The following is a 23,781-nucleotide window of genomic DNA, read 5'->3' on the forward strand; positions in this document are numbered from 1 at the left end:
ATTCTGACCTGAACATACACAGATTTTAATAACTTTGTTTTTCAATTCATCAGTGAAAAAAGTATATATATACCTCATATACTCTAGGCGATAAACAGAAAGGAGATAGGTAGACATGGCAAAGTCCAACTTATTGATCAACGCTGATACTTCTGGAGGAGGATCCAAGAGATTTATTATGGTGCTCCGCAATTCATTTAATTCAGCCTAGAGATAAATACATGAAGTTATCTGAAGTGGGAGTACTATATATTAGTCTGTGTTCTGAAAACATTTGCTGTCAGCTATTACTGTTTACTTTTTTAGCTTTGCAAGCAGTATGCCAGGATGCTCCTGTCTGCAGACTAAGACCAACCTGCTCTGACTCAGCAAGTCACAATCCTTCAAATACAGAATTAAATACTGGAGTCAAGCTCCCTGCTGAAATAACTGCTTGTTTCCATGCAGTCATACCAATGAAGAAATAGAATTTCTACACTAAATGCATGTAAGTTGGATTAATATCAACATTGTCCAGTTTATGAAACTCCATGGGTCTGTTGTGCATTTCTTTGACGTCACAGAACTAAACATCCACACACAATGCAGATTTCTGTATTATTTGGGAGCCAAAGACATTTCATAACCTAAAACTCTTCAATTTGCTTTACACCACTACCACAAATAGTCCTCAGGTAAAATCTGTCCTGCAAACAAATGGCAGAGAGAAGTAAACCAGTACCAAGCCAGAGGATAAAAAGGAAAAAAACCTCAATATTTCTTTGAAAGACTGAATGTGTTGTTTCCTTCCAAAGTCTGTCAATTTTTTTTTAATTGGTGCAAGTTTTGTCAGTCTGATACAAAATGGATGAAAAATTATTAATGGGCTTCCGTCTCCACGTAGACTTGGTTTCTACACCTAATCAAAACTGAGTCGCTACCAGCTTAAACACTGTACAAACACTCAACAGATTAACTACACCCAAGCCATTGATGCGCACGGCTGTCGTAAGAGTAGTGTGCAAAAGCTGTTCTTCACTAATAGGAGGCAGGTTAAGGGGTATTGTGCTATTTCAATATATCAAGGTTACCATATCATTTAGCACTGACAGACATTATGGGAGGAGATAACAGAAGAAATTAATTCTCACAGGAGTCACGGTGTCATTCTTCATGGCAGAGTTGTACTGAAGAACAGATCTAAGTGGTTCTTTGCTGGGAAATGTGAGTAATGGAGACTTGGTGGCAATTTCACACACACCTTCATACCATTCTTCTGGCCACAGACCTGGAGCACAAGTATAAAGAAGAAGGTAGGGTGAGGGAGAAAAACAGTATTAAGATGCACTAAGTTAACCAGCATTATCAAGCTTTGCACTACTTCCTAGGGCCAATGTTTTGTGCACTTAAGCACAAGTGCTTGAAACAAGTAATCCATGATCCAAACATAATAAACACATTTAGGTAATTCCAAGTGAAGTTTCTCACTGGATAAGAAGTTCCTACCTGATTATCACCATTCCCCATGTGTCTGATCTTCCATTTCAAGAACCTGGCTATCAAAACTTATACTTAACTAAGGCTATTAACTTAGGAAAAAGCCTAAGTTCAAGTTGACCTGTGCTGCATCTCATAGCAAAACAGCAAAGATGTAAAGAAATCCTACCAGAGAACTGTAATGGAAGCTGTTCGCTTTGTAGCGTCTTCATACCTGTAATTTTTCTTCAGCCTACTGTGAATGGTTTGCATACAGTTACACTCACCAAGAGCTTAAATGTGAGGAGCAATGTTGCTCTCTCAGCATTTACACTACCTGATCCTTCCACCGCAAATCCCATCAGCACTGAGTACAACCAGAAGTCGCGGAAGAGCTTTTGCAGCCTGGGCTTGGCCTCCTTGATGGGTGGCAAGCGTCTAGTGAGCTATTGAAGATATAAAAATGAACATAAGAAAATGGCGGGAGTTAAAATAACTTAATTCCATGCTATAGGATCAACTCATATAACTTCTTAATTATGATTTACAAAAGTAATATTCTTTGTCATCTACAAAAACTAATATTACATTGCTGTTGTTACACTGAAGAAAATTAGATGTTGCTAGAATATCTTACAGGCTAACATTTGAGACGCCTGAAGTAATCATTTCCTTTGTTTTACACAGGAATAATACCATGCTGATACAGTAACCTCTGAAGAGAAATACCTAATATTAGTGCACTGTCAACTGCAGAGAGGAAGAGACCACACAGCCCTTTCAAGTGTCTGGAAGACAATGCCGTGAAGCTTTGCTTCAGTGCAAAGGAACTCAAAACCAAATAAATAATAGTCAAACATAATTCTGGTTGCTATTCTTTATTAGCTTTGTGGAAATACATTGAGGCACCAATTGGGGATCTTTTATTGTTTGCACCCACGCACACAATTACATCAGTTCGGAAGAATTTACCATCTAAACAAGCGAGTAAAAGAGCATTATTAAAATTCTCTGATACTTCTTGCACAAACAGCTGCTACCACCAGAGAATCACACTTTATGCTCCCAGCAAACATGATACATAATTTTCTATGAATTTATATAACAAAGACCATAGTGTGCTATCCTAAAAAGTGTTAGAACCACAAGCTTTTTGCAGTTTGACTGTACAGTATTACTATAAACTTTGTTAAGAAAACACCAAATTCTAATCTAACTTGAAGACATTTTCTCTAACTGTACAATGACTCCCCTGAGGTATGAAAGCCAACAGTATTTCAGTGAAACCCTGTATAAAGCCAACTTTGGATATATTTGTACATAATGAGGCAAATTGTTCATTCAAAAAAAACCCAAAAAAACAAAACAAAACAAACAAAAAACCCCACCAAAACAAACCAAATTCCCTCTATTATAGTAAAATTAATCTGAGTTTAAGCTGGTGAATGGAACTATGGTAAAAAGCTGCTTGTGCAACACAAATGTTTGCAGCAACATAACACTGAGTGAAGCAGCAGCAGCCTGACCATCACAACCACAGCAGCCTCAACCACATTTGCCATAAGGTGCCCCCTAATTCAGTACAAAATAGCCGCTTTTACTGGTCATTAACAGTCAAGTTTATGTGGGTGCTTGACTTTGAAACTTTACAGACACACCAATTCTTGCTCAAAGATCTTCCTCAAAAGTGACTGAGTACCTGCAAAGCCATAAAAGTAGCTCAACAAACAGCATACAATTCAGCAGAGATCACCAGGCAAGGGAGGGATTTTGGCTGACGAAGTCAGTTTAGCAGTGTTTGGTTTAGGGAATGTTTACTTTGGGAGATACACAAAAACTAGCGTCAAAGTTCAGATTTAAACCCTGCCATTCCCCTTACTTGAGCTATTCCGCACATCCTTTCCATACAGTGGCTTAAAGGTAAGCTTCATTTTCATCTGCTGTTGCTTTAGGTAGCTCTGACTAAAGACGTACATATGGTGCAGAGTGGGGGAATGTTTTGCCTGTGTAAGTGCAGCTAAGCAATAATCGAACATTAGTGAAGACGAGAATGTAAAGCTGGGAACTACAGACAGCAAATTCTTCTATGCCAAAAGCAGAAAACATTGATCGATGGTTACTGGACAGAATATCTCAGCCCTAAGGGCCTGACTTCTGGGGGCGGGGAAAAAAAGCGATGAATTTAGGGAGAAACAGTAAGGAAAAGACTGACTCAGTCACAGTGTAAAGAATATTTTAAAAGCACCTTCTGTGGATCCTTCCTTGTTGCAAAAGAATTCATTTTTTGTATGGGATAATCACTGTAAATGCTTTTAGGATTTCAGGCTAACGAGTTCAGGGGGAGAGTTTAGAAAATTAAAGTTAGTTCAGTTGCTTCAGTCCTGCTACAACATGTTTGAAAATATTTTCCTTTGAGCACTGGTTTTATTCAGAGATGTACAGGTATATCTACATATTTCACTTATACAGACCAGCTCTTTGGATTGTTTGATAAATTAAAAAAATAATTCTAATGAACACTGCAGCAAGATTTTGTTTTAACAGTGCGGTCCCACTAATGGTATTTAGTGCAAATGCACATCTTTCTCCAGGTTTATTGCTAAATCCCTAGATCTCCTTTATTCTGTGAAATTTCAGCTTTGCTCTTCCAAAAAATACTCCCATAAAACTCCCATTTTTTGTTGTAGCTACGGCATGTGTGTTTTTCAAGCTCTTGAGTCCACCTCAGTGCTCTGGTATGCTCCTGGAGGGGATGCCGCTTCCTCCTCCCACCAAGCTCCAATCTTCACATTTATCTTCGTCACATTTTCAGCACACACTAGTAACACAGTCAGTACACATTTTAAATGCTACATGCTTATAAGTAGCCTCACACATTTCAGGTAATGAGTTTGCTACTTCTGAAATATGCCGATAATGACAACTTCCACGGGAGGAGGCCAACCAATTTTTGGCAGGCTGGAGGTATTATATAAGTAAAACCAATTACCACTAAAACAGATCTATCCATCTAATTAATCTCTGTTCCACCAATTTAATGCTGTTGAATAGGGTAACCAGAGACCTTCTGCTGCGGCAGAATTCAGCCTGGACCTAAAATTAGGGAAGAGATAACTAAAATTCAATTACTCTATGGTCTCTCAACCGTGTTACATTGTTTTCCAGGTTTTGACTTGGCAGAATGAAGTTCTTATTTCAATTGCTTGCCCTTGCTCTCATGATAACATCCACATTCTGTGGAGTCAAAGACTTCAGTGAGCATTTTGAAAGCCTGAAAGATGCACAGACACATGAAAATGGGACCTATGATATGCCCAACTTACCACCGGAGTTCCACAGAGAAAACACTATCACCAACGACCTGATTGCTGAAGAGGAGGAGGAAGAGGACTACCTAGATCTTGACAAGATACTGGGTGAAGATGACTACAGCGACATTATTGATGCTGGCCCATACATGGTTTCTGAAATTCAGCAAGGAAATATTCTTGAACTATTCCACGGCAAAACGAGAATCCAGCGCCTCAATATCCTCAATGCAAACTTTGGCTTCAACCTTTACCGCAGCGTGGCAGACAAAGCCAACTCTTCAGAGAATATTCTCATGGCTCCTGTTGGCATCTCCACAGCAATGGCTATGATTTCTCTGGGTCTCAAGGGTCAAACTCAGCAGGAAGTTTTATCTACTCTTGGCTTTCAAGACTTCATTAATGCCAGCACCAAATACGAGCTCATGACTGTTCATAATCTCTTCCGCAAACTCACTCATCGGCTCTTCAGGCGCAATTTTGGTTATACGCTGAGGTCTGTCAATGATCTTTACATTCAGAAGGACTTTTCTATTCTGAACGATTTCAGAAACAATATGAAAACATACTACTTTGCTGATGCCCAACCAGCTGATTTTTTGGATCCTAGCTTCATAACTAAAACCAATGAACGCATCTTGAAGCTGACCAAAGGATTAATAAGGGAAGCTCTTGTGAATGTAAACCCTACAACACTGATGATGATTCTTAACTGTCTTTACTTTAAAGGTAAGAATCTGTTATTTCAGTCTTAGCAATTTCTTGGTTTGCAATTCACTGCATACTTCATTAGAAATCCCAGACTGAACTTAAATCCAGTCTGCAGTTCAAAAAAAGTCTATTGATCCCTCACTAAGAAGCCCATTTTTGCATGTTTCTGTAGCGCAATGATGTTCCAGTCATACCCTGGAGTTAGCGAGTTTTGTAGAAATACAGTGAATGTTTATTGCATCCACAACCTCGTAGTCTAAAAGTGAGACTAAAAACCAAGACAGGAATGCAGAAGAGCCTCAGAAAGCATAAGCTTTGTAGGAGTCTCAGGTGGTGATGTATTAGTTCATGTGCGAGTTACCAGTCCCATTCAGTCCTGCTTCAAGTTATTGGCTTCATCGAAATGGTACAGGCTGATTTCAGTTAAAACATTTAACATTTCCGGAGTATTCACGATTCACAGGAATGACTATAAAGAGTTTCAGCTTAAAGTACGTATTCTTTTATATAATCAGAGCATGATCCTTGTCAATAAGCATACACAAGGGACTGAAGAGAATAACAAACACAGTGTTCTTCTACAACTAAAACCAAACACATTCACTACTTGCAATATTTCAGTTAATTCAGCATGAATGGTCTGCTGATACGGGCTCCTACATGTATCACTATAGGCTGAACAGTTAAAGAGGCTTGAAGTAAAGGCTGTATAATATATTCTTATAATAAATCCTTTTTTTTTTTTTTTTTTTTTTTTTTACATTGAAACTAAGAGTCTGTGGTGAGATTTTCAACATTAGTTATCTGCCTTAGGTTGAAAGTTGGTTAATTTTTCCACAAACTTTTAAAATGGTATTAAATGAGCAAGAGGTGGGAGCTGCTGAAGGGGAACTAAAGACAAAAAAGAAATCTGATACTGACTGTTTAAGATGAAAATCAGATTAAAGTGACTTAAAACACCGGTAAGGGAAGACAGATTAGCACAAACGGCTGACAACGTTTGGAAGTATGCATAATCCTTCCCATTCTTTATAAAGGGGTTTCTTTTTCCCAATGATGTTCCTGCTTCCAGGAGGCAAATCCTCAAGGGCTCTCTTACACCTGCCTTCTGAGCATTTGATCATAGGAACTTAAAGGAACCCCATTCCTACAAGTTTATCGCTTCCCACTCGCAAGGTATTACTTCCTTGAATAATGCCACTCATCTCTTTACAAGATCCAAAGCAGTCATTAGCATAAGATTTAAATAATTCCCTGTTCTGAAATACCATGCAAAAGGGACTTATTTGTATCCTTAAGTACATCTCTGATGATCTTATCATATTAAATACAAGGTTTTATTGTCCATGACACCATCCTAGGATTATGCAAAGTGAAGAAGACACAATTTTTTCACAATTTGGTCAAATTTAAAATACCTTTTTGTTTTACTCTAAAATTATTAAATACTTGTGCTATATCAAAGTAACAAGAACACTGCCAAAAATTACACAGCTTTAGTACTGGAACTCTTGAGCCGTCCAGACCAAAAAGACTTTGGGCTTTTTCTTCTCCTCATGGAGTCCGGTATGTCCAAACTGCCTTGGTGCTGCCTGCTAAAGGCTGCAATTTCTAACCTTCAAAACCAAACAGATCGATTCTATATTGCTGTCTGCCGCTCTTTTACCTTACAGCGACAGTCTCCTGGTAATTCCATTTCAAGTGGAACTGACATTTTTAAAAGCAAGTTCTGCTCCTGGTTTCCTAGTTTCCTCACCAGCCCTAGATATGCTAATTTTTGTCCACGTCTTTCTATTCACAATATTTCCACCGTCTGTATCATTGCAGACAAACTCTGTTGAGCTCTCAGAGCTGAGAAACATATGAGCATTCTCAGGTACACAGAGATGCTCAATGCAAGTGACACTGAGTAATGGGATACTTGCCAAACACTAAGTCTCAAGCTCCTTTTATATTAAATACCATCACAAAATTATTGGAAACTATTCACATTGGTAAGAAGCAAGTTTTATCTTGTATAGCTGTCCAGTCTATCTCCAACTGAGATCTGCCCTCCATTCTGCAGAGGTCTGAAAAATTAGTTATGAGCTTCCTATCAAGTAGAAGCTGGCTATTTTCGCCATGGTAGATCACGGCAGCTTTTGATAACTGACAAATTTGGACAGACCCAAAATTGCTTCTGTGAGATTCTAGTCACAAATACAAGAGAGAAGGCAACCAGAGGAGACAACTTCTGTCGCCACAGATGGATCTAAAAGACACCTTAGTGGGAAGATTCAAAACAGAAAGTCACAAAAGTCAAAGTGCCAAGTGGTTTCAGCTGACCCCAGATGACCATGTGCCTCCGCCTGGAGAACAGCAGCACAAAACCATCTGCAAAAGTGAATTCAAGAAAAGAGTTCGCCAGCTCCTCCCTTTTCCTAAGAAGAGCTGGTACATGTGTCCCATTCCTCAGGTGATGACGGTGCTGCCAAAGCTCCCCAACCCACAGCAGCTCCAGGTCTTTAGCCAGGGGAGTCCTGCGCCGGTGAATTCCGCTCCCTAGAGAACAGCCAGATGTTGGGCTTTCTCAGAACTGAAACAATTTGCTTGGAATTAGCACAATTCAGTTTATATCCCATTCCCTTCAGAATGCTAATCACAGTCTGAGCACCTCTCAGACTGCTCCCCCCATCAGCCCAACATATGAAGAAACTATTAAAATGAAGGTCGGACTTCAGGCTTTTTTTGTTACTGCACAATAAATGCAGCAAATTCATATAAGGATCTTAGAATCACTTGCAACCTTTTAAAAAAAGGTTACCAATTAGGGCTTAATTTGTAGCCTCTCCACACAGCTACAGCCACATTCCCTTGCTTGCCAACAGTGACCTAAAATGCAGAGTTTTAACAGGAAATACCAGTAACACTATTTCCACTATAAAATTCCAGCTTTGTCTGCCCATTAAGGAAGAAATGTTTTTTCCAGACCCTCAGCTCTGAAAAGAGATCAACAGGAACACCACTAAAAAAAAGGAATAGTCCTTTACACAGACAATAAATATTTGGGGTACATAAAGAATCTTCAAACCATGATGGCAAAGCCTTCTGGGCTGCAAAATGTGTTGAATTGTATTCTTTGGGCACAAAGGCATCAGATGACAGGCTGAAATCACACCAAACTGGGGTGTCGAATTCCGAGGCGGACAGGCAAACACTTCAGGATGTCTTAACACAAAGTTAAGTGGCTGGAATGGACTTAGCCAAGGTAACGCCTTCAGCACGGCATCTTTTATGCAAAATGAAAACAGCCATTACTTATCTTGACATTTCTGATGCCTGAAACAGTCTGGTTTCAAGTATCAGATCTCTCAGAAAATACAGCTGTGCCAGTGGTTTTGCTAGGTGCAAACCCTGCCAAACATTCTGCATCTGTTTGAACTTCATAATTTCCAGGTTCCTTGTAGAAAAAAATAGTACACGGGAAGCCCTTTCAAATCTACAGTTTGTGTTCACCTGCTTTTATAATTCAGAACATTCAAATGAGACAAAAGTTAAGTCAGAAAGAAAGCCAGGAGTTTTAAAGTCACTTTAAACTTGTTGTCTTATTTTGGTTTAACTGAAATGAACTATCTCCTACAGTAATTCCCAATTCACACTAATCAAAGCTTAATGTAAACTGCTATTCTGCAAATATTTCATTAAACAAGGATCTTTGGGTGTTTTGTTTTGTTTATCGGTCTCCTGCATTGCATTAACAGGAACTTGGGAGAATAAGTTTCCAGTGGAAATGACAACGAAGAGAAGTTTCCGACTGAACGAGAAGCAGACAATGAAGGTTCCTATGATGCAGACTAAAGGGAACTTCCTGGCGGCCGCGGACCCCGAGCTGGACTGCGGCGTGATCCAGCTCCCGTTCGTGGGGAACATCAGCATGCTGATCGTGCTGCCGCACAAACTCTCGGGCATGAAAGCCCTAGAAAAGCAGATAACACCTCAAGTGGTGGAGAAGTGGCAGAGGAGCATGACCAACAGGTATCTGCTGAAAAGTACATCTTGTTGAAGTCTTAATGTATTTTCTTGATGAGATTGGCAAGGGTGAGTAAAGAGCGCAGAGGGTAATATATGATATTTTGGTAAAAAACATTAAACATAAACACCTCCAAAGATGGATTTATTGCATCAAAAATCAGGACCAGTGATTTCTCAAAATTTAAATGCCATCAAGAAATCAAGGATGACTGAGATAGAAAATTCTAACAGAGTTCCAAAACTCCTTCTATTAAGTATGTAATGCTGCAAATTTAAAGAAAAAGTTCTAACTGGTAAAGTTTATGGTGAGGAGGAAAACCAGGAGTACACTAATAATGGGTTATTTGTGCAGAATAGTCTCGATCCTATGGAGAGCAGCCTGTGCTCACCGTCAGCACTATGCATTTCACATCTCTGCTGTGCAAAGGCACATTCAGCAAACAACAATGGATGTCACAGTCACAGGACAGAAAAAACTATACAGGCCCTCTTGTGCAAGATGACAGACTGGGTGGTATCTGTCTTCAGGCTTGATAAAAACATAAAGAGTTGATTTGATGTACTATTCAGGAAGCAAACCTATTTCTACTGTATACAATAAGTGACAAATCTCCAATTTCGTACTCCAGAAAACCTGACACTTCATTTATTACCAGCATATCCAACCGGGTACCAAACTGCTCAAAGCCAAATATCTTATACACATAAATAATGTAAATCATCGTAAGTGAAATATTAAATTGACTAACTAGAAGTTTTGGGAGAGGAATTAATTTTTTAAAGCACATCTTAAAATTAATGATGCCCAAGATTTGAAAGTACAAGTACAGTGAATAGTCCTGCATATTTGTGTCCTGCTTGCTGAAGACAGCAAAAAACACAAACCACAGCAGGTCTGTAAAGCAAAGGAGTCACGCAAATATGTATCTCCTCACTGATTTTTCATTTTTGTTTTTACTAGAACAAGAGAAGTGGTTCTGCCTAAATTTAAGCTGGAGAAAAGTTATAACTTGATTGGTTACCTGAGATCCATGGGAATAGAAGAACTGTTCAATGAAAAAGGCGACTACTCTGGCATATCGGATGAGAAAGTCACCATTGACAGGGTATTTACTCCTCTCCTCTTTTCCTTTCTGATTGAACTATATCACCTGAAAGCATGGCAACACAGTAAGCTAAAATAATATTTTCTATCATCTTTCCTGTGGGACTTAGGAGGGATGTGGGTTTCTCTGCATGGCCTCGTCCATTCAGATAACAAGGAGCACGTTTAATCAGATGTCAGAGGCACCAAAAGCCTTGTGGTCGGTCAGGAACAGGCTGATTCACAAACCAAAACCAAAGGAGGTGCCAGCCAGAGTGTCACAGGGAGCCCGGTGCAGGACACGGAGCGGGAAGGCTGTGAGCACATCACTTGAGTGTACTTATGAGATCCTCAATTTCTTTTTGTGTTTGTTTTCCTTTCCCTGTTTGTTTGAACAGTTCAATCATCAAGGCACAATAACTGTGAACGAGGAAGGCACGGAGGCCGGGGCAATAACCAACGTCGGGTTCATGCCTCTTTCTACTCAGATTCGCTTTATTGTCGACCGTCCCTTTTTGTTTCTGATCTATGAACATCGTACCAGCTGCCTTCTGTTCATGGGTAGAGTTGTCAACCCAGCCAAGTCTTAAAAGCAGAGAAGACCTCCACCACACTGTGATACATGGGCTGTATAATTACATGTTAATACACCAGTATCATAAAGGAAATTTTATTGTCATATTAGCTAATACAAAAGCCACTGGTATCAAAAGAAAATATGTTATCTACATGTAGTTTCACATGAATGGACTCACAACAGTAGATAATTTGACTACAATTTAAAATGGTTAGTGCCACGTATCGGTACAAGTGTATTAAAAAAAAAAAATCACAAAGTAACTTACACTTTGTGCTCTACTTCAGTGTGTAAAACATAATCAATAAAACATTTAGACTACCTGGATTCTTGAAGTTTAGCTCTAAATTTGTGCTAGGATGCCTATTTACAACAAAAAGGAGTAAGGAAGTCCTGAATACCTGAGCAGTCTTAGAAACCTAAATCTCCCCTGTGTATTTTACATAATCTATCTTGAAAAAAAAGGACATGTCTACATTCTTTCTTTCGCTTGCATTATTAAACGTTCAGCAGACAGACACAATAAACCTCATGGACTAGTGCACCAAATAAGAGGAGATAAAAATGTCTCAGAGGAACGAAATACTAAGGGATCCACTGCTTTTCCCCAACCTAACTTGTATAATTTCAATACAGTTCTCTGATCTTCATCAGTGCAAGTGGTATCAAAAAGAGGCCAACTAGGTAAAATACATAAAGATCCTTACAACACCTTCTATAGTGGAAGCAGCCAGCAAAATGCCCTTTCACTGGCTCAGATTTAATTCGTTTATCAATGATTAAATGAGCTGGAGCATCTGAAATACGGGGTTTTCGAGACCTAAGTAACAGGAATTATTCAAGGGAAAGAGCTCAAGCAGAGAAGCAAATCAGCTACTACTCAAAACTCATGATCTTCATACATTGTGCAAGAAAGGCAAATATTTGCCTCAACAACTATAATGTAACCATTAACTCTTGCTTCAGATTCTGGCACTATCTGACTTCATTTAAAGGTCACATTGGTTAAGAAAAAATGCAGTTCTCACCAGCTATTCAGAACAAATATATGATCAATAAAAATTTGAAACAGAAAAGTACTTTCATAACTTTTACATTAAGTCTCTAACGAGCATTTATCTTATCTCAATATGCAAGGAATGATCTTGCTTTCACCCAAATCAGTGTTGGCATTACTATCGGCTGAAAAATACCACCCACTAGAAGATCTCTCTCCACACAGGAGTAGGTAGTTCATGCAAAAACCGAGCACCTATCAAATAACAGCAACCCCAGACATCTATAAACACAGTTCTGGAAAGCCAAGATCCAGCCCTTGTGACCACTGGTGAATTCAAGAAGAGCTTGTGTTGGAAACTGGTGGGAGAGACGGGGAAGGAAGGGAACAGCTTTTTGATCTTTAACCAGTGCTAATTTTAGGCTCAGCTCTTTGAAAAGTTTCAGTAAAGAGGTTTGTGGAAGCGGAGTATGACATGACCCATTTTTTTTCTGCTCATTAATGGATGTGCAGTATGAGCAAGTTACAAGGAGGTTACAAGTAGGCATGCCCACCGCAGATATGTAATACATTTTCCCTTTTTGTCACACTAGCTGTGCAGGAAAAGTTCCACAGAAGAATTCAGCTTCAGGAGGGGAGAAAGTGATATGATCCTCTTTGTCATCCAGTAAGTTTATATCTAGGGATCTTTTAGACATGATGCTTTTCTAAAAGCTACAGCAGTTGGGCAACTAGTCCTACTGACTTGGAAACCCAGCTTGGACGTACCCAATTTTCTGTTAGAGATCTAAAATTGTTGCGTACCAATTTTTGGCTGAATTAGTAGTTGTACTTTCATTTAAAAAAAACAAAGTACTTCCCCCAGAAGAACTTGTCATCCAAGACCAAAACCAGATATACATCAAAATAAATGAGTCTGGATTGGACACCAGTGTCCTTCCCCATTTCCTAAAATGCTTTCAGCATGACAACCAAATCTAGTTTCAGAAGACAGGGGACACTTCCTCCCCTTCCTCTCTTTTTTTTTCCTTTTAAGAAGCAGCATTCACAGTGCTGCCAAACTAAGATTTATTTTTAACTCTGCTTCTATTAACTTTTGTTTTCCACTTTTCCTCCTCAGGCCACAGACACATGCCATTTATTACAGTGCATGCCAAACACTATTCAAAGAAATATCACCTGTAGTATTATTTAGCTCATGAACCTCAAATTCATGACTAGCAACAACCTAACCCTGAATGACAAAAGATTAATTATTTTAAGAGGTATGTCATTACTAAACAAATGTTTCCCCCCCTCTTAAAGCAAGAAATATTATTTTCCATTATTATAGTTCTCTCGGATGCTTACTTCTGCACTAATTGTTAATAAAACCATTTGACCATGGAATAGAACTGATATTTGATATATAAGAGAAAATGTATTGTTTGCAACAACCCAACCATTGGATACTCACCACAGCAATAACAGGAATCAGCACACCCAGATTCCCTGCACTGCTGGAGGCCTGGGAAAGAAAAAGGAAATGATCAGTTAACCTACAGAAGCATTTCTCAAATACCTGCTACAAGACAGATTTTAAGCATCAAACATTCTTACTGTCTATGAAAATGAAAACATATATTCCCAATAACAACTCTGTATCCTGCAAAAAGATGTGCATGAGGCGGCCAAGAGAGCACCCCAGAAATCCACAGCACTGGGCACATCCCGGAGCCTTCTGCAAAACTTTTCAGGTGGCTCCTCAGTTCAGAAATTGAAGGGATTTTCTCCCCCTCCAGCACAGGGTCTTCTGTGTTTGGAAGTCAGGGGTTATGCCTTGAGCTAAAGGCGGGGGAGAGAGGAGAGAGAGTCCTAAATAGTCTTCAGATGAGGCAATAATGATACAACCCAACTAAAACACATTTTAGTTATCTTTCCTGTAGTGTCCAAGATAAAGCAAAACAAAAGATGGACCCCTAAATATTTTTGAAGGAAATAAAAGATATATATAAAATATTATTTTTATATATATAGATATAAAATAAAAATATATAATAAAAACTGCTATCAGTATCTTCATAATAAAGAAACACTGCCTCCTAGCTCAAATCCATGTTAAATCAACGTTTCCCTTTCCAGGCAGCTTTAAGTCAGTGCAGCAGCTTGTCTCCCATAGCAATTCCAAAACTGAAACAGTGGAAAAATAGCCCTGAAAGGAAGAGGGTGGAACCTAATTCACAAGTGTCATCTTAGAGCAATGTTTACAATCTGCTTTTCACCATTTCAGCTCGCTTATCTGCAGTTAAAAGAACCTGTGATACCTACGGAGACATATTTTCCACCACAGACGTCACAAAAAGCATATTATAGACATGTTCCCTTTAAAGGGGTTGGCATCCACGATTGAATGCTGCTTATCTTCAAAGCGGACAGCTTCATTTCATTCTTAGGTTTAAGGAAGCGTGGCTTCGGTTCAAAAGACACACAGAAGACTATGTTTAGTCAGCCATCTGTATAAATGCACAGCTGCACACAACTGCGTATCTGACCTTCAGTGCTGGTCCTTTCTCACTGGCTCTCTCGCTGGCTCTCTTGCCCTCTAGCCCGAGCTGAACAAACAGCTCCAGCAAGTTCATCAGCAGCTCATCCACAAGGTGTTCTCCTTGGATGTTGGCAGCGATGTTAGCCAGGGCGTTAATAACTGCTAAGGAACAGTGTCTGAGAAGAAAACACAGTTACGAAAAAGCAATTCCTCCACATTTCACATTTTCAGTGCTTTCTTCATACTGCTCATAGGAACTATATATCCGGCCTACTCCAACTACCAACAAAGTCAGTGATAATCTTTAATTATAACAGGGACTAAAAAGTATGCTTACTAAGAAATAAATTGTTAATGGCTTGCGTTGAATCCCTAACAAGTGCTGGGACCACATTTAAAAAACAACACCAACACCCCCCCCAAACCAAACACCACCCCAATGGAGCTTCATTAGCTTTTCTAGGCTAAGAGATTAATCACTCTACTTACAGATGACATAAATCATCAATGTCAATTATCATTTACAACCATTAACTCCTCACAGAGGAGAAAAAAAAAAAAAAAAAAAAATCAGTACTACCTGTAGGGAAAAACATTTTTAGGAATCTCTCCATTATGAAGTGCAACTATTTTTAAACTATACATATTACTTTTTAACATCAAAGAGAAAAGAACAGTACTATTTATAACCTTGTTATAAAACTTATACCGGGAAAAAGAGAAAATCTCTGATGTAGCATAAAGGATATTCAATATAATATTCATACATTCAAGGGACACAGTCAAGTGTTACCTGTATCCGTGATCCTTATAATCTTTAGTGGCAGAGTAAACAACTGAACTTGCTTTAACACTGATTTGCTGAAACAGATTCCACACCTCCTGGTAAATGTATTGCTGCAAAAAAGCCACAATAAACAGACCACTAAGTAGAGCTGACTGAATGCAATCTCTCTAAAGAACAACCCTGTAAAATAAAGTATAATGACGTTCTTCAGAGAGGTATCTAATCATAGCCTGAGCAACAGTTTCAGCTTCCATTAAGCACACAAAGGGAAGTGCTTTTGTTAGTGTTTTTAATTGCTCCAATTATACAAAATTTATTAAGTTCTTCACCTTCCTGATGGAAAACTTTTTCAGGCTTCTGAGTTTTGGCAAATAATTGCTTGCTTGGAGGCACAAATTATATTCAGAAAAAGTCAGTTAATTAGTGTATGACTGAAGAAGACAATCTATACTTTAAAATTTATGGATGTACAAAGACTTTCAAAGTTAATTACTGATACAAAAAATGAAAATGTGCACCTATTCAGGACAGAGGCTAAGTTTATAATCTTATTAACTTTTGAAGACATTGAGTTTGGTGGGGTTTTTACAGGTTTTAGGTTTTTTTATTTAAAACACCCCTTTATTTTCTACAGGGACCAATCTTTACAGGGACAGCATCTTACACATCATTAATTAGCTTTCTTTAGAGACACGAGGATTGTACAAGCACATATCTGTGGTGAAGAAAAGAAAAACCTCAAAAAACTTCTGCAAATGTAGTTTGCAAAATATGTTTTCTTTTAACTACAGGAAAGGGATCAGGAACGGTCACTCCCGTGGCCAGTTCTCTCCTTACATTTCCGGTGATGACCAAGCAGCCCAGCTGATCAATGATGAGCACATCCAGATGAGAAGGTGGCTGGCAAAACTTCTGCTGTAAGATCTGCAGGATGGGTTCCATCATTTTTGGGGTGTCCCTCAGTGCCACTGCAATGTGCCCTAGTGCACGAATTGTGTGGTCAGGAATCAAATGAGCTTCCCTGTTAGAAAAACAAAAAACCCCAAAACAGTACCTTTAACTGCTCATCAGTTCTCAAGACCTCCAAGTATGGTTACATTACATGTAAGAAACAGTTCAAATACTAAATTTAACATCACTAACAGCTTTAAATATTGCCACTCTAGGTACCCATCTACTCCCAACATTAACATTAGAGATACACTTGCACAAGTTGGTTTTCAAAAGAAAACACAAAAATCCACTATCCAAGAAACCCACACTAATCCATGGACAAACTGTTCTAGAAACAACAAAAAGAGGTAAAAGTGATATGCAAAACATTAAGACATGACAGTCAGACCAGCTACAACAGGTCCTGGCCTTGGAAGTTTCTTGGTTGGCAAGTCTCTTAAAAATGAGGCGACTTAAATGCCACAAGTGGCAAGCTGTGGCAAGCCATAAAAGACAGCTGAAGGCTGGAGGATACAGCAGAGAGAGTATCACTCCACCTAGGACTCCACATTGGTTAATACTCACCAAAAATTTGCTGATTTGATCAGATAAAAATGAAGGAAAAAATTGTGTTGATGACCAACAACTTACTTACTTATCACTCTCTTGAGAAATGTAGAGACGGTTCGATAAACTGGCAAGAAAGGCCTCAACAATCACTGAATCTATGGTCAAGCCGGCTTTCAAGCACCTGGAATAACAATGAACAGAAAACTTGCGAGAACAGCCAGATAAAAATGCACAAGTTAAACATTTCACTTTTCACTACTGTAAATGCACACCAGGTATAAGGAAAATACATTTATACTGGAGTATAAGAGCTGATTGTCTAGGAACGCTGTAGATGTGTTTAAAAAAAATGAGCAGAGTTTCTACTGCTGCTTTCTCCAGCAACAATAAGGATGAGGATATGCAATAAGGTAAATTCAGAATTCACTGCTTTAGAAACTTCAATCCCTTGTTTCTAGTCACCAACTATTTGTCTTCCCTCCAGCTCCCTGGAGCTGTCTAGAAGGGAAGAATGACCATTACACTGCCCACATTTGAGTGCGTTACAATAGGCTCACTCAACATGATAATCTAAGTAGAAAATTCATAGGTGGGAAGCAAAACAATGAGACTGAGTTATTACAATTAGGAAATAAACAGAATAAAAGTTTATCTGAAGACAAATGAAGTCGCAAACAAAAAAAGGCAAAAAGCCTTTACAGCAGCACCTCCTAAACCATTCACAACACTTTTCCACTAGCGAAAAAGAACACGGGTTCCAACATGGTGCAAGTCTCCCTCTTACCTGCAGATGTTGTCTATGGCAATGTCACGCAGCTGCTCATACATGGATGGTTGACTTTTCTTGCCAGGCATTACATTTAGAGTGGACTCCGAATGCTCGTTGGTTACACTGATCTTGATGTCATTACCACCTACTAAGAACACAGAATACAGAAATCAACACCATCTGAAACAGCTTTTTCCCCCACAAGGTGAGAGCAATATCTGTCAAGTGGGTTCAAAACAGCCTGCTTTACAGCTCAGAGCTGAGCTGAAGAACTTCAGAAGTGCATGTGTTGTCACTAGCTATGCAAGATATTACTCCATTTAACTATTCCTAAATAATTATTCCTAAATTTAATCACCGTCAGTTCTCATTTTACCTGTTCTGCTCTGGCAATACGATACTGCTTTTGCATTAGCAAGCGATTTAAATTGAACATTTTCTTCTTGGAAATTGTAACTTGATATTACAATTGAAAAACAACAAAAAGCCTGCCAGATGCCATCAAGATGGTCACAGGGTGACCATCTTCATACAGGCACAGGGCCTGTATGAAGAGTCTGAAGAACACAGCCTTGTTCAGCCTGGAGAAGAGGCAGCTCTGGACAGACTCAATGCTGCCTTCCGAAAACAGATTTCATGGGAGAATGAGACACAACACCCATAACTTGAAACAGGGGAGTTTCCAACTGGATATGGGATTCTTCTTCCCTCCCACTATGAGGATAATTATGCATTGACTCAGATCGTAGAACCTCTTTCCTCGGAGGTTTCTGGAGGTCCATGTGGACAAAGCCCTAAGCAAACTGCTCTGAATTGGGTGCAGGAGGTTGACGCACATAATACATAATCAACCCACAATACTGCAGTATCACGCTATGGCTGTTGGTGATCTCACGACAAAAGTGCTTCAGATAAGACTATCCTGGTTTCAGCAGAAGAGGCACTGCAATACTGCTGCTGGGATAAAAACCAGTTATATCTATATATACTGCTTGCCCTTAGGTACACTTCCACCAGAATTTGATTTGCTTTCCTCCTCTCCACCTCCAAGAAGGAAAAAAAAAAAAAACAAACAACTAAAAAAATCACAAATGCATCTCCATTTCCCCCTACAAAACACCCCAAAGCATGAAAAAGCCGTAGAAGTTGGAAAACAATCACCAGCTTATCCTTGGAACACAGTCTTTTTTCCTTTACCTGTGTGATACTGGCTATGGTACTTGTAAAGTTTCACAAGCACTGGGGAAGGTATCACAAGAAAGTCTCTCAAGGATGGATTGACAGAATGAACCACAACAGGGAACCGCTCACACAAACGACCCAGACCCTAAAAAAGGGAATTAAAAAAATAATATAGCTTTAGAATATAACAGAACAAATTGTTTATTTCAACTGTAAGCTTGCAACTTCAGCTCTATACAAAAAAATGCCAAACCAAAACAAACCACACACAGTTCCAAGAGATTCGATTTTTAGCAGAAGATTTAGACATTTCAAGCCTCTAACTCTCTTAGATCGTCCTGGAGCTGCATGCCAGTCAGGCCTTGCTGCTTTATTTCTGGGTGATTTCACAGGAGTTACACAACATGAACTGCACTCTCTAAAAATAAAATTAATGGACAAGTTCCAAAATTTAAAGAATCTTGATAATTTAGAGAATCCTGATAATCTATTTGCTATGTAGCAGAAAGCATATTTGTAAGACTATGAACAAGTACCCAATAAGAAGATGAAAAATTAGAATAAACCAAGCCTTAGTCTCAAAACTCAGTGATCTGACAGTACCAATATTTTAACTGTTTATGTAACGGACTAAGAGGCTAAATATTTCAGAAGTTAAATACTGGTTAGAAAAAACCTCATCAATATTATTCTTCAAGAAGCAGCTGAGCTAAGAATATTTTCGAAGCACTACTCTACTGCAGTTCTAGTTTCCACACTGGACCTCTAAAATCCAAACACATTGCTGGAAGTACCAGCAGATAAAGTGTTTTTCTAGCAACCTGTCAAACTCCCCAGACTCTCACTCACTGATGCAGTAACATCAAATACTGTGAAGACTGACCTGCAAACAGCAAATCAGCAGCGGCAAGTGAGCAATGATGACTTTGCTCGAGGTTTTTGACTGCAGCTTCTCTGATAACTTGATGCACAGGTTTTCTGCACCTTAAACAAAAACAGAAAGAAAAACAGAAAGAAATATGTTTATCAGATTTCTTATTAGGCCACACACAACACAATGCTTACTGGAATTTCTAAAACAATGCAGAAAATGTATCAGCTTCACTTTTCTCATACCACAATTCTTCAAAGAGATTTAGTGAGAAAGACCTTCCCAGTCCTGTTTTTTCTTTAAAAGAATGGCTGAGAAACATTTAAGTCACTAAGAGCAATAAGTAAAAATACAAAATAAACTAGAAAATAAGCAGCTGAATGTAATGCAGCAATTACAGCAACTTTTGTAGATAAGCCAATAGGATGTTTCTGTGAAGAGATGTCTAACTACCCAGCCAACTGCTTTGACAACTTTCTGATGGAATTTTTCCTCCTGTATTCTAACAGCAAAAAGTATTCCACTGAAATTTATTTTATATTTCTCTGAGCATCATCTGCTCTCAGAGAATTTAAGTATTTCTACAACTCAAAATAAAGACATTTGAGAGACCAAGGAGCATTTTCTACCTTGCTCATCTTTCACAGCCCACACCATGAGGTCCACGCAGGCAGCATTTGCCTGACAACGCAGTTTTAGAGGACTCAGTTCATTGTGCAGTCGATCCACATCATGAAGGATTTTCTGCAGTTCTGATTGACTGCTGTTGAATTGCTCTAGCACAAAATCATGGATTTCCTTCACAAATGAGTTCGGAAGGTCTAAAGAAATAAAAGGAAATAGCATTATATTAGAAGGATGGGAGTCACTTATCAGAATGACAGCATTTATAAAATCATTGTGACCAGAAATGAAATTATTCCATAAAGTTTATCCTTTACCTAAAAGACAAGTTCCATAGCAAAGCCCACCAGTAAACAGACAATAGAAATGTCAACTATTAATCCTTTAAGCAGTGCTCAAAACTTTTTTCTATATCCATAGCACCTTTCTCACATGGAAACATTTCAAAATACAAATTCTACAGCAATCGTGGAGTTTCCAGGAAATGCAACCCCCAATGTTCAAGCACTCAATACAACATAGACAATGCTTTGGCGATCCTAAACATCCATGAAGTATAAATTAAAAAAGAAAAAAATACAAATTCTATACCTTTCATATAGTATAATGTGTCTCTCAGCATTTTAAACTGAGCAAGATAAAGAGGGTCACTGAATGTTTTGTAATAGAGATCTGTATTAGCTCCCGTCTGAAAAAGAAAAGCAGCAACCTGTTAGATTCAAAATTAAGTATTTTCCATTATATTGATAAAGAAATCGTTTTATTCCAGTCTTGCAAGTGTTTTCCTCCGCAATGTAAGCGTTTAAACCAGGTACCAGAAGTAACTTCACAGCCTTCCCCCCACTTCTATCACAAGACAAAGTGCAGCCATGCAGTGCAGTATGTAAGATTCAGCCACTCCTTCCATTTGAAGAGCACATATGTGTTCTCTCTAACCGTGTTGTTAAAAAAAATAATGAAGATTCAAACCTATTATTTTACTGAGACAGCAAAAAAAAGAATCTGAAGCTGTCTCCGCTTAGGCCTACATTTCATGGCAGCACTCGGAGGAAGGCTGGAGAGAACAGTAAAGTCATTTCCCCACACAACACAACACACGCTCCTTTCAACACAGCTTTGCAGCCCTGAGGAGATGAGGTTAACTCCAAAAATGTGGTGGAGGCTGTTACAGAACAGCACAGACCTATAGAAACCAGTGTGCTACCTCTGAAAGTAAACGGTCCCCAGACTGTAGCACCATTAAACTTGTAAAAATGACACTTAAAAGAGCAGCAGTCATTTCCAAGCCAGAAAAACAACCAACATATTCTAAGTGAAAAAAGCCAATGTTTCCGTAATACGCAATAAAGACCTTAGTCGACAGTAAACCAGTTTGGGGCAACCAGTGCTGTAATTTCGAGTAACAGAGCTAAAGTAAGAAAATGGTTCATTTTTTAAGAGAATAACTATTTCCTTCTATGTGAGTGAAAAAACATTCCTCCTTCACCCCTCCCCATTTTTACACAGTTGAAGGCTAGATCTAAACCACCGAAAGAACAGTTCAAGCAGGGAATTATTATCGTTTTGCCAAGAGAAGGCATATCTTACATAGGTAAAAGTAATTTTCCAACTATTAAGACAAAAAATTAAAGTATTCAAGTCACTAGCAAAGGAATTTAAAAACATACCTCTGCAACTTCGGCTAAAACTGCATCTAAGGTCTTTAGCAGAGAATCCCCAACGATCTGTTTTACCTATGGAACAAAAAAAAACGTTTCCTGTTGACGACTCTGGATGCAAAGATGATAGAATTTTGCCCTTGCACAGAAAACACAAGTCACTTGACTGTAAATGTCAGATGAAATTAAGGCTACAAGAATTTCTGGCTGCAACAAGAATAAATATAACTGAGCCTCTGTGTGCTGTTCCACTGCAGGGCCAGTAGTTTATATCACTTTTGTGAATTCCAAGCAACTAAACCCATCTAGAAAACGGTCCCATTCTCACAACAAAAAACCCCAATCTTCTATTTCAGCACTAACAGTACATAGATCAGCTCATATCAAGTGGTCCGTAAGAGTCAAACAGGAAGAAGTTGACAAACTTATCTGATTTTGCAAATTCTTCATGTTTCATATGAGAGCTTTTTAGGAATACTATTAAAGCATGACATCAACAGCCATAAAAATAACATTACACAAAGCTTGAGAGTACTCACAGTCTTTATTTGCAATTCTAAAAGCTTTAATTTGATCTGTATCTATTTCTATCTCCAGAATGCAATCTCACTGCAGCCCACCACATACCATGTTCAACAGCTGGCGGAGCATTTCCAGTGGGATGTTGAACTCTTTATTGTTAATGCCATTGAAGAGAGGAGAAACGGAAAAGCTGGAGCTTATGGTAGAGAAGTAATAATCAGGATCCACTGCACTACCATCAGGAAGATATGAACCTGATCAGAAAGAAAAAATAATACAAATAAAAGTTTAGTGAGAGAGAGGATATATAAACCGTGTTTAATGGTAATGTTCAGTTAAGCTAGAGTTCTTTCCCACATACATAAGCCTCTAACTTGCAACCTATCAAGAGGAACATTTCAGCTAATATACTGGTAAATCAAGATAGAAAACTGATGAAATACATTAGAAGTGATCGTAAAATCACAATGGAAGAATTAATTTAAATGACTTGTGTTCATGTCAGAGACACTGCTAAGAAGAAGTCTTCCCATACTACTGATGTACCTTTACCTGAAAACATCTGTAAATGCCACCTTGTTCAAAAGCATTAAGATGAGTTTTGTTCTACTACTATAGCCTCTGTCTAACCTGCAGCCCTTTTTTATTTAATTCAAAACATGAAGACTATAAAATTGAAAAGAAGTATAGGTTGGTTCAACAGGGTAGAGGGATGACAAACAGGTCTCTTCCTAACTGGAAATTTAAGAATGTTATTTGAATTACCCTGAAATCCCATGATATGATTGAGAAAGACAGATGCCTCAACAAATAGCATGAAAGAAAAGACATGGAAGAAATAATTTAGGCCAGGGCTCAAGAGAGCAGAATGACCCAGAAACAGAGAATGCCCAAACTGTTAATAATCTCAAAGGGCCAAGCAAAACCAGAGGCACCAAAACACCTAATATGCAGACCTAGTTCTGAACTTGATTAATGAAGGACAGTTCATTTTTAAGCCCTGCTTTGACACAGAACTCACAGCCAGAGCTCTACCAAAACTCAGCAGTTCAGAATTCATATATTCATTCATAATTTTTTTTCACATTTCTGCCTTTTGTTACAGTGTTTAATACATATTAGTGAGCACTCAACTTCACTGTCCTTTATTTCTCACTTCACCAAATTACTAGGTCTTACACAACGACCCACATTCCCT

General features: G+C 38.6%; 2 protein-coding genes across 3 annotated transcripts in view; one reads left to right on the forward strand and one right to left on the reverse strand.

The window, feature by feature from the left end:
- Positions 1-23,781, reverse strand: part of PI4KA (phosphatidylinositol 4-kinase alpha) — a 55,567-nt gene that overhangs the window by 25,451 nt on the left and 6,335 nt on the right. The window contains exons 8-22 of one of the 2 annotated variants that reach the window (XM_082065854.1): positions 22,689-22,837; positions 22,071-22,136; positions 20,995-21,091; positions 20,409-20,600; positions 19,792-19,892; positions 18,924-19,053; positions 17,742-17,871; positions 17,043-17,138; positions 16,292-16,475; positions 15,461-15,564; positions 14,675-14,843; positions 13,600-13,650; positions 1,793-1,901; positions 1,131-1,267; positions 74-207 (exon numbers count right to left, since the gene is read on the reverse strand). In XM_082065854.1, coding sequence (XP_081921980.1) covers positions 74-207; positions 1,131-1,267; positions 1,793-1,901; positions 13,600-13,650; positions 14,675-14,843; positions 15,461-15,564; positions 16,292-16,475; positions 17,043-17,138; positions 17,742-17,871; positions 18,924-19,053; positions 19,792-19,892; positions 20,409-20,600; positions 20,995-21,091; positions 22,071-22,136; positions 22,689-22,837 — 1,849 coding nt within the window. Of the gene's footprint in view, positions 1-73; positions 208-1,130; positions 1,268-1,792; positions 1,902-13,599; positions 13,651-14,674; positions 14,844-15,460; positions 15,565-16,291; positions 16,476-17,042; positions 17,139-17,741; positions 17,875-18,923; positions 19,054-19,791; positions 19,893-20,408; positions 20,601-20,994; positions 21,092-22,070; positions 22,137-22,688; positions 22,838-23,781 lie in introns of both variants that reach the window. The other variant, XM_082065853.1, reaches the window with a different exon arrangement.
- On the forward strand, positions 3,244-12,183 carry SERPIND1 (serpin family D member 1). Its single transcript, XM_082066151.1, has 5 exons — positions 3,244-3,375; positions 4,621-5,492; positions 9,215-9,488; positions 10,447-10,591; positions 10,968-12,183. Exons 2-5 carry the CDS (start codon positions 4,637-4,639, stop codon positions 11,157-11,159), a joined length of 1,467 nt encoding a protein of 488 aa, XP_081922277.1. The 5' UTR covers positions 3,244-3,375; positions 4,621-4,636; the 3' UTR covers positions 11,160-12,183.

The sequence above is a fragment of the Streptopelia decaocto genome, assembly GCF_964273445.1.
Source record: "Streptopelia decaocto genome assembly, chromosome: 15".
NCBI classification, from domain to species: Eukaryota; Metazoa; Chordata; class Aves; order Columbiformes; family Columbidae; genus Streptopelia; species Streptopelia decaocto.

Coding starts and splice junctions, on each gene's coding strand:
- SERPIND1 (XM_082066151.1), top strand. CDS start 4,637: ATGAAGTTCTTATTTCAATTGCTTGCCCTTGCTCTCATGATAACATCC. Junction 9,489..10,446: donor CAGAGGAGCATGACCAACAG/GTATCTGCTGAA, acceptor TGTTTTTACTAG/AACAAGAGAAGTGGTTCTGC. Junction 10,592..10,967: donor AGAAAGTCACCATTGACAGG/GTATTTACTCCT, acceptor TTGTTTGAACAG/TTCAATCATCAAGGCACAAT.